This window comes from Coenobita brevimanus, chromosome 59, assembly GCF_032717465.1.
Source record: "Coenobita brevimanus isolate Jiangsu-jjx chromosome 59, ASM3271746v2, whole genome shotgun sequence".
In the NCBI taxonomy this organism is placed as follows: domain Eukaryota; kingdom Metazoa; phylum Arthropoda; class Malacostraca; order Decapoda; family Coenobitidae; genus Coenobita; species Coenobita brevimanus.
The window spans coordinates 20,974,872-20,988,497 of NC_137012.1; the positions used below are offsets into that span (position 1 = coordinate 20,974,872).

The following is a 13,626-nucleotide window of genomic DNA, read 5'->3' on the forward strand; positions in this document are numbered from 1 at the left end:
TAAACAGTGATCTGCATCAAGCTACTGATCATATTGTTCTGCTGGAAGATACTCAAGATAAAATTAGTTAAGATTCTTTATTAAGTTTCAGAAAAAGAGTTTCATGCATCAAATCAACAAGGAATTAGCTTCTTATTCTGTAAATACCATACTTGCAGGATGTACATACAATATGGGTAGAAATGTTGTACCATAATGGATAGTTTTTGGATTTCTGCATCTCTAATACTGTTTGCTGGATATTGTAGGCAGATGTCAGAAAAACATGTTATTAATATCATAGCATAATAAACATTTATATACTTGAATAGTTTATACGAAAAATTATTTTGTGGGACTAATGCACTTACACAAAATTCAGCAACAAATTCAACAATTTCTACTGTAAAAGAGAATATAATAAGAAAGTAGTGTCATAAAGCTGCAAGGAGTTCAACTGTAAAATATTGCCTTGTATAACTGCACTTAAATGCATACACTGACAAGAGCTGGCTTACAATGCCAATTTCCATGGCTCTGAATTCTTAACACAAGAACGGTTACACAAATTTACTGTTTGGTGCAGTTTATACCTTTCCACACCATACAGTGACTCTGACCAAAAGTTTTACTTTAATACAACACACCCACACTGTATACAAATACAGTATATAACAGCAGTAGTGTTCATCTTGATATTAAAGACTATGTAAAAGGGCACAAAGTTTTAAGAGTTACCAGAACTGTTAATGAAAACAAAGTAAACTAATCATTTTATATTGCTACTACTGTAGTTAGATAACTGCTTCAATCATCTAAGTATTGAAATAATTGTTATTACAAAAAGCATACTTCTCAGAAGTATTGAAATATTCATAAAATATGCTGAAAGTGTGGTCTTGCTGCATCAAGGTAGCATTACAGAGCTGAACAAATATGCAATCCCTGGTGCAGACAATACTGTATTTACAAGTCTGGCTGCTAAGGATGAACTAAACTCTGCCAAGCAAGGACGATATCAAAGCCATTTTTATCCTGGTGCCAGTATAACATTTCAAAAGGGGCTGATTGCAGCATTTTACTAAGACAACTAAGTGTGCTGAATTTCCATAGTTTTGGAGAAAAAAGATTACACACACACAATATGCATGGACCGACATACATGCATATATGCATGGAAATATATATATATATATATATATATATATATATATATATATATATATATATACATGTAGAGGTGTATGATATGTAGGAGGACTACGGGGTCTTGGGACCAGGCTGTGAAGCCTATGTCCAGAGTCAAGCACATTATTTAAAAAAAAAAAAAAAAAAAAAAAAAAAAGTATGGACATATACACATGCATATATTCATGGACATATATATACCATACATGCATATATTCAAGCACATACACTGTATACATGTTCATATACACCCACACACACACACACACACACACATGCATGGACATACATACATGTTCATCTGGGCATGGGCACACACACACACACACACACACACACACACACACACACACACACACACACAAATGACTAACTATAGTACTGCATAAAAATGAACATGCCCTGTAATTTTAAAGAATACAATAAAAAGTGATTAACAAGAATTACTGGTGGTGATGGGGAAATCAGTCAATGACACTACTTAATAAGGGATCTTCATGAGGCCTTGTTGCCTGGACCACACTAACTGGGCCTGGTTTGGTGGACCACTGCTACTAGGCCTTCACATTAGCCTAGACTTATACACAGGCAATGATTAAGTATGAACCAACTCAATCCTACTTAAGTCTAGAGCAGAGACAAACCAACTGGCTAATTACTTCACAGTCTAATACAGTGACAAACCGACTTGCTACTGACTTCACAAGCTAATATGGAGACAAACCAACTGCTAATGACTTCATAATCTAATACACAACTACTTTACAAGCAAGCATGAACTGACTTGATGATATAGCAACAACTCACTTCAAGACTGAACTAATGCCTCAATGTCAGGTTCAGAACACACACAAGCACTAAATCCTTAAAGCTATGACAAGTTGACTGACTCTTCTATCAACAAGCACAAAAGATGCATTTATCTAAAACAAGAACTCATTTACCAGTACATATTCAAAGCATCAAACATACACCTCAATGAAAAAACCTGAGGGTTATGTAACAGAACTTTTAAAGAAATGAAGGCTAAATACTCTTCATATGGTAGGGAAATTATTTAATGCCAGGTTAGTTGACCTAACTATATTAATCCACCTATGCATGACAACTAATGGAATCAAACTGCAAGAGAGAAAGGAAACAAAGTAAGGGAAAAAGGAAGACACATGATACAAAATTAGGCTCACCAATTTGGAATGAAAGAAAATATCATTCATGAGGGCTATAAGTACTGTCCAGAGCAAAAAATCTAGCACAGCTAACAACTGTTTGCTGCTAGAAATGCTCAGTAGGAATACATTACACTGAGAGAATTAATCACATGGATATGTCACGAGTATACTGCTGGGGTATTTTGCTACAGTTCATCAATCAAATACTGTAATCATCTGCTGTAGCACAATCTAAAAGTAATCTAAAAGAAAGGAAATACAATTAAGTATTATAATGTCTAAATTAAAACTGAATGATACTATTAAAAATAAAACTATGAATATGGGAAAATTGATTTTAAATTACAGAACTACTTTTGTTAATAATCCATTCACCAGGTTCAGTTGTGTACACTGCACAGGCTACCATAAAAATTATTTCTCCTCAAATCTGACAATTCTAACTTTAAAACAATACTGGTGTAATACTGTACCACTGCATTTTCGTATGTGTTTTCCTTTAAGTGTTCTGCAGTTCTAAACATGCATTTTTGTTCATGGTACTCACAAAACAAATGCAGTTATATGTATAGTATTCAATTCAAACTCATTTATTGTGTTTTACTGATATATAATACTTTTCTAACAACTTGTTACATGAACTGTGAATGAAACACAGCTTATGATCCTGGAATCAAATAAAAACCTTTATAAAATCCTGGAAATGAATAAGAATCTTAATAAAACAAACCAAGAGAGAAAATGAGAATTCAACAGAGAAAATGAGAGCTCCTTCAAGAAGAAGGAGCATAATAATAAAAAACTTAATAAAATAAATCAAAAGAGAAAATGAGTTCCTTTTTCCTTGCATTAAAAAAAAAAAAAAGATAATAATTAATTTTATGCAAAGAAGAACGGGATCAGATTTTTATAACCTGCCCCCCAAACTCTGGAAAATACAAATAACACATGAGCATATCAAATAGACCAGATAGTGACACACTTTGAATTCAGTTTGCATAATCTGTTACCTAGAAACCATACACTGTGCAATTAGAAAATTGTACCAGTTTGCCCAATCACCCCAAATTACAAAAGAGGGAACAGCAGGAGACAGTAAAGTTTGTTCACCCTATAAGAGAGGCAAAGAAAAATTACCAACAACATTTCCTTCCAGTACAGTAATCATTCAGCTGTTTAATGCTTGTCCTATACCTGATCCTCATTCCTAACTGGCTGTTCATTCCTGCACCACACATCTAATCATTCCTAAATATTCAATACCCATGCAGACCTACATACCATAGGTCATCTAATTATAATCCAAAATAAATCATCCAATTCCAAACCTGCAATTTCATTGTCATTCAAATTGTTTAATACGACACGAGTTACCAATACAGTCCACGTATCTTGTCTGGTTCTCCTCCACAAATGACCCAATCAAAACCAATCAACCTAATCTTCATTGTTCAGAAGCTGGTCAGGTGAGAGGGGCAGGTAGAAGGGGTTGGTGTAGGTGAAGTCATGGAAGGCATCAGGGTCAAGGTGTTCCATGATCTTCTTGTCTGCAGGTGAGAATTCCAGTCGAGCATTGCGGAACACAGGGTCAAAGTTCTCACCCAGGCGGGGGTTGCTCTGTTTAGGGGTGGGGGTGGGATGAAGGGGATAAGAGTGCGATCATCTCTCTCTCTCTCTCTCTCTCTCTCAAATATGATGTCATGTTTCTCTTGCAACTTGTTAGTGTAAAAAAAAAAAAAAAAAACTTCATTCACAAAATTCTTTTCAAAAACTATGAATATATGAATAATTATGATACAACATGATACAACAGCCAATGATACGTATTAAAACTTTGCCCAAAGCAGACCTGGAAGCAACTTGATACCCTAAAACTTTGCAAAATTTTGACATTCATGCCACTGTTTTTTGTCCTAATGATGAAAATATGTATACTATATATATATAAATAAATAAATACATATATATATATATATATATATATATATATATATATATACTGTGTATAGATAGATAGATAGATAGATAGATTGACAGATAGATAGATAGATAGATATATATAGATAAAGATATAGACAGATATAGATATATAGTGCATATATTCATAAATACTGCAAATATACTGTACTCAGTAATTATATTATATACAGAACTGGACTCTCCTGCAATTTAAAATTCCTTTATGCTTGGGGGAACTATCAGTTACAGGTTTACTGTATGTAGCACTCAGAATATGATGGAAGCCAGAAAAATCGGGCAATAAGTAAGAAGAGCCATGAAAGTCTTTCACTGGAGGTCACGTGAGAAGAGAAAACATGAAAGAATGGGAGATACTGACAGGCAGGATAACACTACACAATGTTTATCATTAACATCTCATAAACAAAATGGACTACAATGACTCATACAGTGTTCTGTGAAAAAGCCTTACTGTGTCTTGAGCAAACTGATGAAACAGGAGTTTCATTCTCAAAATGAGCAATGGTTTGTGTGTGTGTGTGTGTGTGTGTGTGTGTGTGTGTGTGTGTGTGTGTGTGTGTGTGTGTGTCTGTGTGTGTGTGTGTGTGTGTGTACAAACATAACCACATTAGTAAAACCTCCATAACTTGGGACCCTTTTAGTCACGATAACACTTGAGTCAGCACAGCATATGAAATTCATTTTTTTTTTTTTTTTTTTTTTTTTTTTAATCAAAAGAATCTCAGAAAAAATTCCCCCAAGTTGTAAAATGTTGCCTAATGGAAACCCAATCTCAGCATGATGCACTAGGTTCATCATGTTTTAGCCTGTGAGGGCCCTTCATCTGCCTCCCAACTCCCAAGGCGCTTCCTGCCTCAGTCCTAAGCAGTGTGTCCTTAGAGCTGCCTGCACAAATTTGCTGCAGTGACTCTGATAATTATTACTTTTGCATAAAATAGTGCTTTACTGTTGTAATTAAGGCCTGCATATAAAGTGTACTAGTGTTCCTAAGGCCTGTATATAAAGTGAATGTAAAGTGTAAGGTAGTACAATTGTGATTATGTATAGAAAATGTTGCACAGATAAAATACTGCACAGAAGCGATCATGTGCCCCCCTAACACCTTTATATCCTACCAAAGGGCCCTCCTTATGCTTGGATTACATCATCGTCAAACATAGTAAGTGATTTTTTTTCTGGTTAGTCAGGAAGCTTCACACTTTCCTTAAGATAGAATTTCGGTGGTCAGAATGGCCTTAGCCCCTATTATTCTGACTGACAGAGGTTTTACTGTATACTGTATATATACAGTACTCTCTCTCTCTCTCTAAATATCTATCTATCTATCTATCTATCGGTACATATGTATCTACAGTATATCTATCTATTTATTATCTACCTATTTATCTATAGATAGACAGGTAGATAGATAGATAGAAAGTTATAATTACAGTATACTCTCAATTATCCGGCATAATTCAGCCAAACCCTATAACGGTTAAAGTAAAATGCCAATATTGGATTTTTTTTTTTTTTTAATTAATTTTTTTATGCAAGGAAGAAAGAACCAAAGGCCAGGAGCCTGCAAATTGTTCCCTCCAAGAAAAACAAAACAAAAACAAGACAAGAGTCAAATTCAAGAACCACTCATAGTACCCCCCATCGGCTCAATATTCAGGGTCAAGCCAGATATTGTGTAACTATCCATCTCGAACCTCTATCCTAAAAGCTTTCCTGTGAATAAATGATGAAAATTATGCATGAAATACAATAAAGTAAAGACACAATACTGTAATACAGCGCAACTTAGCTACTGTTTATGAGCTGGTTGATACCCCTCATTGCCAGGTATTCCATAGAATCACTGGCTGTGTCCTGTTTCGGTACTGGATATTGCTTAAATAGAGCCAAGCCAGCAGCACTGGATATTGTGATGATGGATAATTGAGTGTTTACTGTATGTGTGTGTGTGTGTGTGTGTATATATATATATATATATATATATATATATGTATGTATATACACACTTCTGAAGTTGTGAAAAACATCCACATATTTTTAATACATAAAGCTTATTATGTTCAATACATATACAACTGCACCACCATGTCCACAACAAATTTAATATCAGTCTCCCATTCTCTACAGAACAGACCTGTCTATCTAAAAAGACGGATAATATACAAATGTGAGGATGAAACAAACACCAAGGTACCCAAACTCAAGCTGAGAAGAAACCACACACAATAACCAAAGCAAGTCAAGCGGGGCAAGTCTTAGACAGCATGAGGGAGAGAGCCAAAGATTATTAAAATGGGAAGGGTAAGTAACATGGATAACACTTCATGTAAAAAAAAAAAAAAAAAAAAAAAAAAAAAAAAAAAGGGGGGGGGGGGGGGATTAATTTAGACAGCCAACTGGGGTGGGTGGCATACACAAGATTGGGTAAGGGTAAATTTATACAACTGAGAACAAGCCATACATTAAAAAGGGTATATAATACAGAAACCACATTAAGTAAGACTATTAATAAGAGGGGCCATGATACACATTCCTCACACATTTCTGACTATAAATTTAAAAACTATACATCACAACCAAACCAAAAAATTGAATAGTGAGTGATAAAAAGGAAACCTGTGGTAAAAAAATCTATAACAAATTACCTGTCATACTTTTAAACTTTACTTCCTTATCATCTCTTCCTTCATACTCTCTACAAGTAAGCATAAACAAAATGAAGCAACCGATTTTTTTTACCAAAACTTGTGTAGCATTTACATTTGCATCAGTCAGTTACTTGCACCACAATGGAGCTGGATTTTATCTTCTGAACTACAATACAGCCACAAATCAACATAAATATTGGAGACAGATAATACGGCACCAAAAACAAGTGCAATTCACAGGCTGCCAAGAAGTGAGTTAGTTGTGCTTTGTATCATCATGAAATAAATCTTCAAGCATTACAGTTAAGGATGAAAGAGAACAATAAGGAAACTCATTCGAGAGGGGGTTATTCTGTACAGATTCATGCATGATGTACTGTAATATCACCCTCTACACAAATGATTAAAGGCAATAATTTATAGCCTCACAGACAAGATACTGTTGTAAATTATAATAATCAACTTCTGCTCTTCCTCATACAGTTTGAATAATCTTCCCAAACTCAAACATTTAGCAACATGACATCCAGATTTGAGTTATGATCATACTGTGCTAATATCAAATCAAATTATAAGATTTTAATAAATGTTTATACTTTGATGATCTAGATATACTTTTAAGTGCTAGCAATTTTAAATAACTAATAGTATGTTTAAATGGAATATTATACTATCAAGATACTGTGACAAATTTTTCATTCAATCAGTATTCTAATAACATTCTTGAAATGATGATCTCATACAATGAGAGTACAAATATATTATAATGAATGATAACCCTTTGACTAGTATGATTATTACCTATATTGTGGCAGTAAATACACCGGTATATAAAATATCTCTTTACAATCCACTGAATCGCACTCAAAATTTCCTGAAACCGGATGCTTTTTTATGAACTCTGCTTTTTCTTCTATGAAATGGAGCCAAATTAATTACAAGTTCCTTACAGTGATGGTCCTTCTCCTCCAAATCATCACATCACCTCTAGACACTTAAATCTCCTAGAGAACTTCGCAACAAGTGATGTTTATGCCTGAGAGGTCTCCCTGATATTTTTTTTACATGCTTATTTAGTGTTTTTAAGTAATTTGTGCAGCTTGTGAGGCCGTGTGTGGGATGAAGAAAAGACAAAAAGGGATGCAAGTAACAGTATGGTGGAATGAAGAGGTGAGACAAGCTGTGGTGCAAATGAAGAGAGCATATGGGGAAGCAGAGGCATGGAGAACACTGAGAGACGGAAGACAGAATTATTTGTAGAGAGGAAAAGAGACGTGAAATGGTTGGTAAGAAAGAGTATGAAGAGAGTGGATGGGGCATTTGGAAGGATTTTGAGTGTAAAGTGGAGGGAATGTAAGGTGTTCTAGAGGGAGGTAAAGAGAGTCAGACAGGGTGACAGAGAAGTTGAAGTTAGATGGGGAGTGAAAGATCAAAATGGTTGACTGATGGTACAGAAGGGAGAAAAAGTGAACTGAGGGACAGAACACTTTAAGGAACTGTTAAACATGGAGAATGAAAGTAATGTGAGTGTAAGTGGGTGGGAAATGAGTGGGAGAAGGAGGAAGGTGAGAAGGGAAGAAGAGATCAGTATGATAGAAGCACACCCATACCCTGTTATCCGGCGCATTGATAACCGGTGCTTCGCTATACCGAACACAAGACATAGGGGAACATTCCCACAACCCAAACAAACTGAATGTCCGTTGCCTCGTTAGTCCGACACCCCACCTCTCCCTGCATTTGAAACCAGGCTCTCCCAGTCACCCCATCCTCCTTCCATCCCCTCTTCTCCCCCCCCATCCCTCCTCCATCCTCCACCACACTCAGCACTGCCAGGCATGTCTCTCTCCCTGTCCCCCTGCCCTCCCCTGCCCCTGGTTGTCCGTGTGTGTGTGTGTGTGTGTGTGTGTGTGTGTGTGTGTGTGTGTGTGTGTGTGTGTGTGTGTGTGTGTGTGTGTGTGTGTGTGTGTGTGTGTGTGTGTGTGTGTGTGTGTGTGTGTGTGTGTGTGTGTGTGTGTGTGTGTGTTGTGAGTGAGTGAGAGTGGTGAGAGAGTGGGTGGGTGGGTGGGTGGGTGAGTCAGTCAGTCAGTCAGTCAGTCAGTCAGTAGTCAGTCAGTCAGTCAGTCAGTAAGTGAGTGAGTGAGTGAGAATGGTGAGTGAGTGAGAATGGTGAGTGACAGTGAGGGAGGGAGGGAGGGAGGGAGGGAGGGAGGGAGGGAGTCAGTCAGTCAGTCAGTCAGTCAGACTAGGGGGGGGAGGCAGTAGGGATGTTTGGCTTTCTAGTCTCCTTCCCTGTCCCCCACCCTCCTCCAACCCCACTGTCTGCCTCCCCTACCCCTGCTTGTCTCCCTCCCCACTTCCCCGCCCTCCCCCATCCCCGCTTGGCATACTGCCAGCTGCCAGCCTGCCCCCTAAAGCATCTCAACACAACACAACTGACCACCCTACCCTCCTGCATGTGATGTTTGATGTGCCATATTTTGGCAATATTGCTTATGAGGATAATAACATAACCCTTCTGTGTCAGTCTCTATTGAATAAGGTATATGAGAGCTTTGGTTTGGGTATGGAATGCATCTCTGGCATTTCTTTGGTATCTTATGGGAAAAACTGGTTCAATATCTGACATACTCGCTGACCGAACACTCCCACTGGTACACAATACTGCCAGATATCGGGGTATGGGTGTAGTGAAAGCAAGGAAGAATGTCAAAATGCACAAAGCCCCAAGAATGGATGGAATGTGTGGTGAAACGATGAAGCATGAGGGAGAGATAGTAGCAGAAGGATATGGAAGATGTGCAGCTTGGCCTGGGAGGAAAGTAGAGTCACACAGGATTGGAAGTCATGTATAATTACTCCCTTGTACAAAGGAAATGGGGAAAAAAAAGTGTGTGGTAATCATGGATGCATTTGTCTTCTTAGCAAAATAGGAAAAGTATATGGTAGGATACCTATTGACAGAGTTAGGAAAATAGCAGAGGAATTAGCTGGAAAAGAACAGAGAGGTTTTAAGAAGAGAAGAGGTTGTGTAGATCAGATATTCATCCTTAGGCCTTTGGTGCAAAAGCCTAGATATGGGAAAGAAGTTGTATGCGGCCTTCATGGATTTGGAGTAAGCATATGACAGCATGGATAGAAAAGGAATGTGGAAAATAGTGACAGTACATGGAGTATATGGGAAGCTGCTGAATGCCATGAAGAGTATGTATGAGAGTGATAAGGCTGCTGTGCATGTGGATAGTGAACTGACTGAATTTTTCTGTCTGAATCTTGGATTGAAACAGGGATGTGTCATGCCTCTATAGCTGTTCAATCTACATATGGATGGGGTTATAAAAGAGATACAAGGTAGGGCAGCGGATGCTGGAGTGGCCCTAATGAGAGAGGGCAGCATTTGGAAACTTCCTGTTCTGTTGCTGGCAGATGAAACTGTATTGTTAAGTGAAGAAGAAGGGGAACTGCAATGCTTACCGAATGAGTCTGGCAGAATGTGTAAGAAACAGAATATAAAGGTGAATGCAGGGAAGAGTAAAGTTATGGTCTCTGAGAGAAGTGAAGTCAGTTAATGTACAGTGAGGTTGGAGGATGAGGAAATGGAAAATGTGAGTGCATTTAAGTACTTGGGTGGTGTGATGAATAAGGATGGAAGTCTGGAGGATGAAGTGCTTGAGAGGGTACAACAAGGAAGAAAGGTTGCTGGTTCTGTGAAAGCAGCGATAAAAAATAGGGAAGTGAGCATGGAAGTAAAAAAGTTGCTCCATGATAGTACAGTGTTGCGATATCAACTCTAACATATGGAAGTGAAGCTTGAACCTCATTGGAAGGACACAGGTCAAGGGTGGGAGCAGTGGAAGTAAGTTATTTGAGAGGAGCATGTAGAGTTACATGGAGAGACAGACTGGCAAATATGGAAGTGAAGGAGCTTTGTGGTGTGGATGTGGATGTGACAGACTGCGTAAGAAGAAATACACTAAGGTGGTTAGACCATGTGGAGAAGATGGAGAGTGAGAAACTGAGGAGGAGAGTGTATGTGAGAGAGGTGGAGGGGGGGGAAAGGATGAGGAGACCGAGGATGAGATGGAGGGATGAAGTAGAGATGTATAAAAGAGAGAGGGGGTGTGTGAGCTGGGGGGGAGGGCAGTGAAATGGCAGGAGACAGGGCGACATGGATGTGATCTTTTTATGGCCATCCCTTATGGGATTGCGGAGCCTGGCAATAAAAAGAAGTACTCTTTTACTTCCTCCTCCATTATCAGTATATACTCTAATCCTCTTTCCTAAACAGTATCTCATGTAGTTTTCCCCCCACAACAGTCTGTCTTTTTTGGGGGAGGGGGTTGAGGGGGGTGGCACTCTATCTTCAAGCTTCCCCCCCCCCCATACAAAACACCCTAATATATTGCTTATTATCTATTCAACTGCAAAACAAGTAATTCCCCTACCTCTCTCACCTATACCTCCAATCCTCCACTTCCTTCTGGCTGCCCAAGTGCCAGTAACTCATTTTGACATCTATCCAACATCCAATTCTTTGCTGTCCTAGCAGAAATATATACCCTAGGCTAGGCTACTTGTTCAGATATTCTAGGAAAGGATAACCAGTTGCTTATCCCAGAGTGGTAATATGTGAGCAACTAAAAAACCCAACCACTCTTCCAATTTAAATACTTATGGGCCAAATATGTTTGGGGCACCATAACCTACTACAACACCAGGTATCTGAGGTGACTGTGTCTTCATGACACATATAATCTCAATATGTAGGCACAACTTCTAAATATTCCTAAATACTGAAGACTTCCACCAAGTACAAGGTCTTCTCAGTTAGCCTGTATAAGGTCTGTCCAAAAAGAAACTAAACTTTTTAAACAACAAACCAACTTGCCTGCTGAGCGTCATCACAACAGGAGCACTTTATAGCGGCGACTTTGAGCTTTAGTCTAACACCAGCCACATAGTGCCATGTTACTTAGTCATCAAGGGATATGTGTGTGGGTGAACATGTCTTCAGTGCACTTGGCGACTGCAAACTGAACAACAAAAGATCTTGAAGAGCAATGTGTTTGCTTGAAATTCTGTTTCAGACTAGGAAAGACTTTTACAGAGAAATTCCTGATGTTGCAAAAGGTTTATGGGGAGGAATGTTTGAGCCGTACGCAATGTTACACATGGTTCCATTGGCTCAAATCAGGAAGAACATCCACCAAAGACTATACAAAATCTGGATGGTCTTCCACGTCAAGAGATGACAATCAAGTTAAAAAAAGTGCTTGCTGTGATCCAACAAATGGTAGCCTGACTGTCTGTGAAGTTTCCTGAGAAGCAGGCACCAGTAAAACTGTCACATAGCTTTAACCCGCCGCGTCAGCTATTTTTAGCCCTATGGGTCGCCTCCGTGCCAGCATTTTTTCGACCCTTTTTTTATTGGGTACAATGAGAGATTTTGATGTGAAAACAACGAATTTCACCATTAAAATGCTCACTGAAGCTCAGAAATGGGTTTTATTGAGTCCTGCATACTCATATACAGGTATAACCGCTCTCTCACGTTTACCACGTAGGTGAGAGAAAGCCGTTTTCTGTGTAAGGTATACTCAGGTATCACAATTTGTCTTTCTCACTGTGAATGCATTATCTTACACTTACTTGCAGATAGGTACAACCTGACTTCATTATGTACAGTCCTGGCACTTGCGAGAAGGTATTTACAACTTGACTTCACTATATAGTCCTTACACTTCTATCTATCTATCTATTGCCAGACGCCTCAATCCCATTCGGGGTGGCCACAAACAAATCGCCTCCACGTCGCCCTGTCCCCCACCATTTCACTGCCCTGCTCCCAACTCACACCCCTCTCTCTCATATACCTCTCCACCCCATCCCTCCATCTCATCCTCAGCCTCCCCCTCCCTCTTCCCCCCTCCACCTCACTCACATACACTCTCTTCGTCAGTCTTTCACCGTCCATCCTCTCCACATGGCCAAACCACCTCAGTGTATTCCTCTTAACGCTTCCTATCACATCCACATCCACACCACTATGCTCCTTTATATCCTCATTTGTCAGCCTGTCTCTCCATGTGACTCCACAGGCTCTTCTTAAATAACTCATTTCCACTGCTCTCACTCTTGACTTGTGTCCTTCCAACAACGTCCAAGCTTCACTTCCATACGTTAGAGTTGGTATCACAATACTGTCATGTAGTAACTTTTTCACTTCCATGTTCGCTTCCCTACTTCTTGTCATTGCTTTCAAGGAACCAGCAACCTTTCTTTCCTGCTGTACCCTTTCAAGCACTTCACCCTCCAAACCTCCATCCTTACTCATCACACTACCCAAGTACTTAAACGTACTCACATTTTCCAATTCCTCACCACTCAATCTTGCTGTACATTCACTGACTTCACCTCTCTCAAAGACCATCACTTTACTCTTCCCTACATTCACCTTTAGATTCCATTTCTTACACACTCTCCCAAACTCATCCACCAAGCCTTGCAGCTCTCCTTCGTCTTCACTCAACAACACAGTATCATCTGCAAACAACAGTACAGGGAGTTTCCAAACACTACCCCCTCTCACCAGGGCCACTCCAACATCCACTACCCTACCTTGTACCTCTTTTATTACTCCATCCATGTACAGATTGAAC

The 13,626-nt window shown here is 38.9% G+C and overlaps 1 protein-coding gene across 1 annotated transcript in view; it reads right to left on the minus strand.

Annotated features, from left to right (window-relative positions):
- Positions 1-3,753: 3,753 nt before the first annotated feature.
- LOC145402863 (protein kinase C, brain isozyme-like) overlaps positions 3,754-13,626 on the minus strand; it is an 805,215-nt gene continuing 795,342 nt past the window's right edge. The window contains exon 14 of the mRNA XM_080274771.1: positions 3,754-3,956. Coding sequence (XP_080130897.1) covers positions 3,777-3,956 — 180 coding nt within the window. The 3' untranslated portion in view covers positions 3,754-3,776. The remainder of the gene's footprint in view (positions 3,957-13,626) is intronic.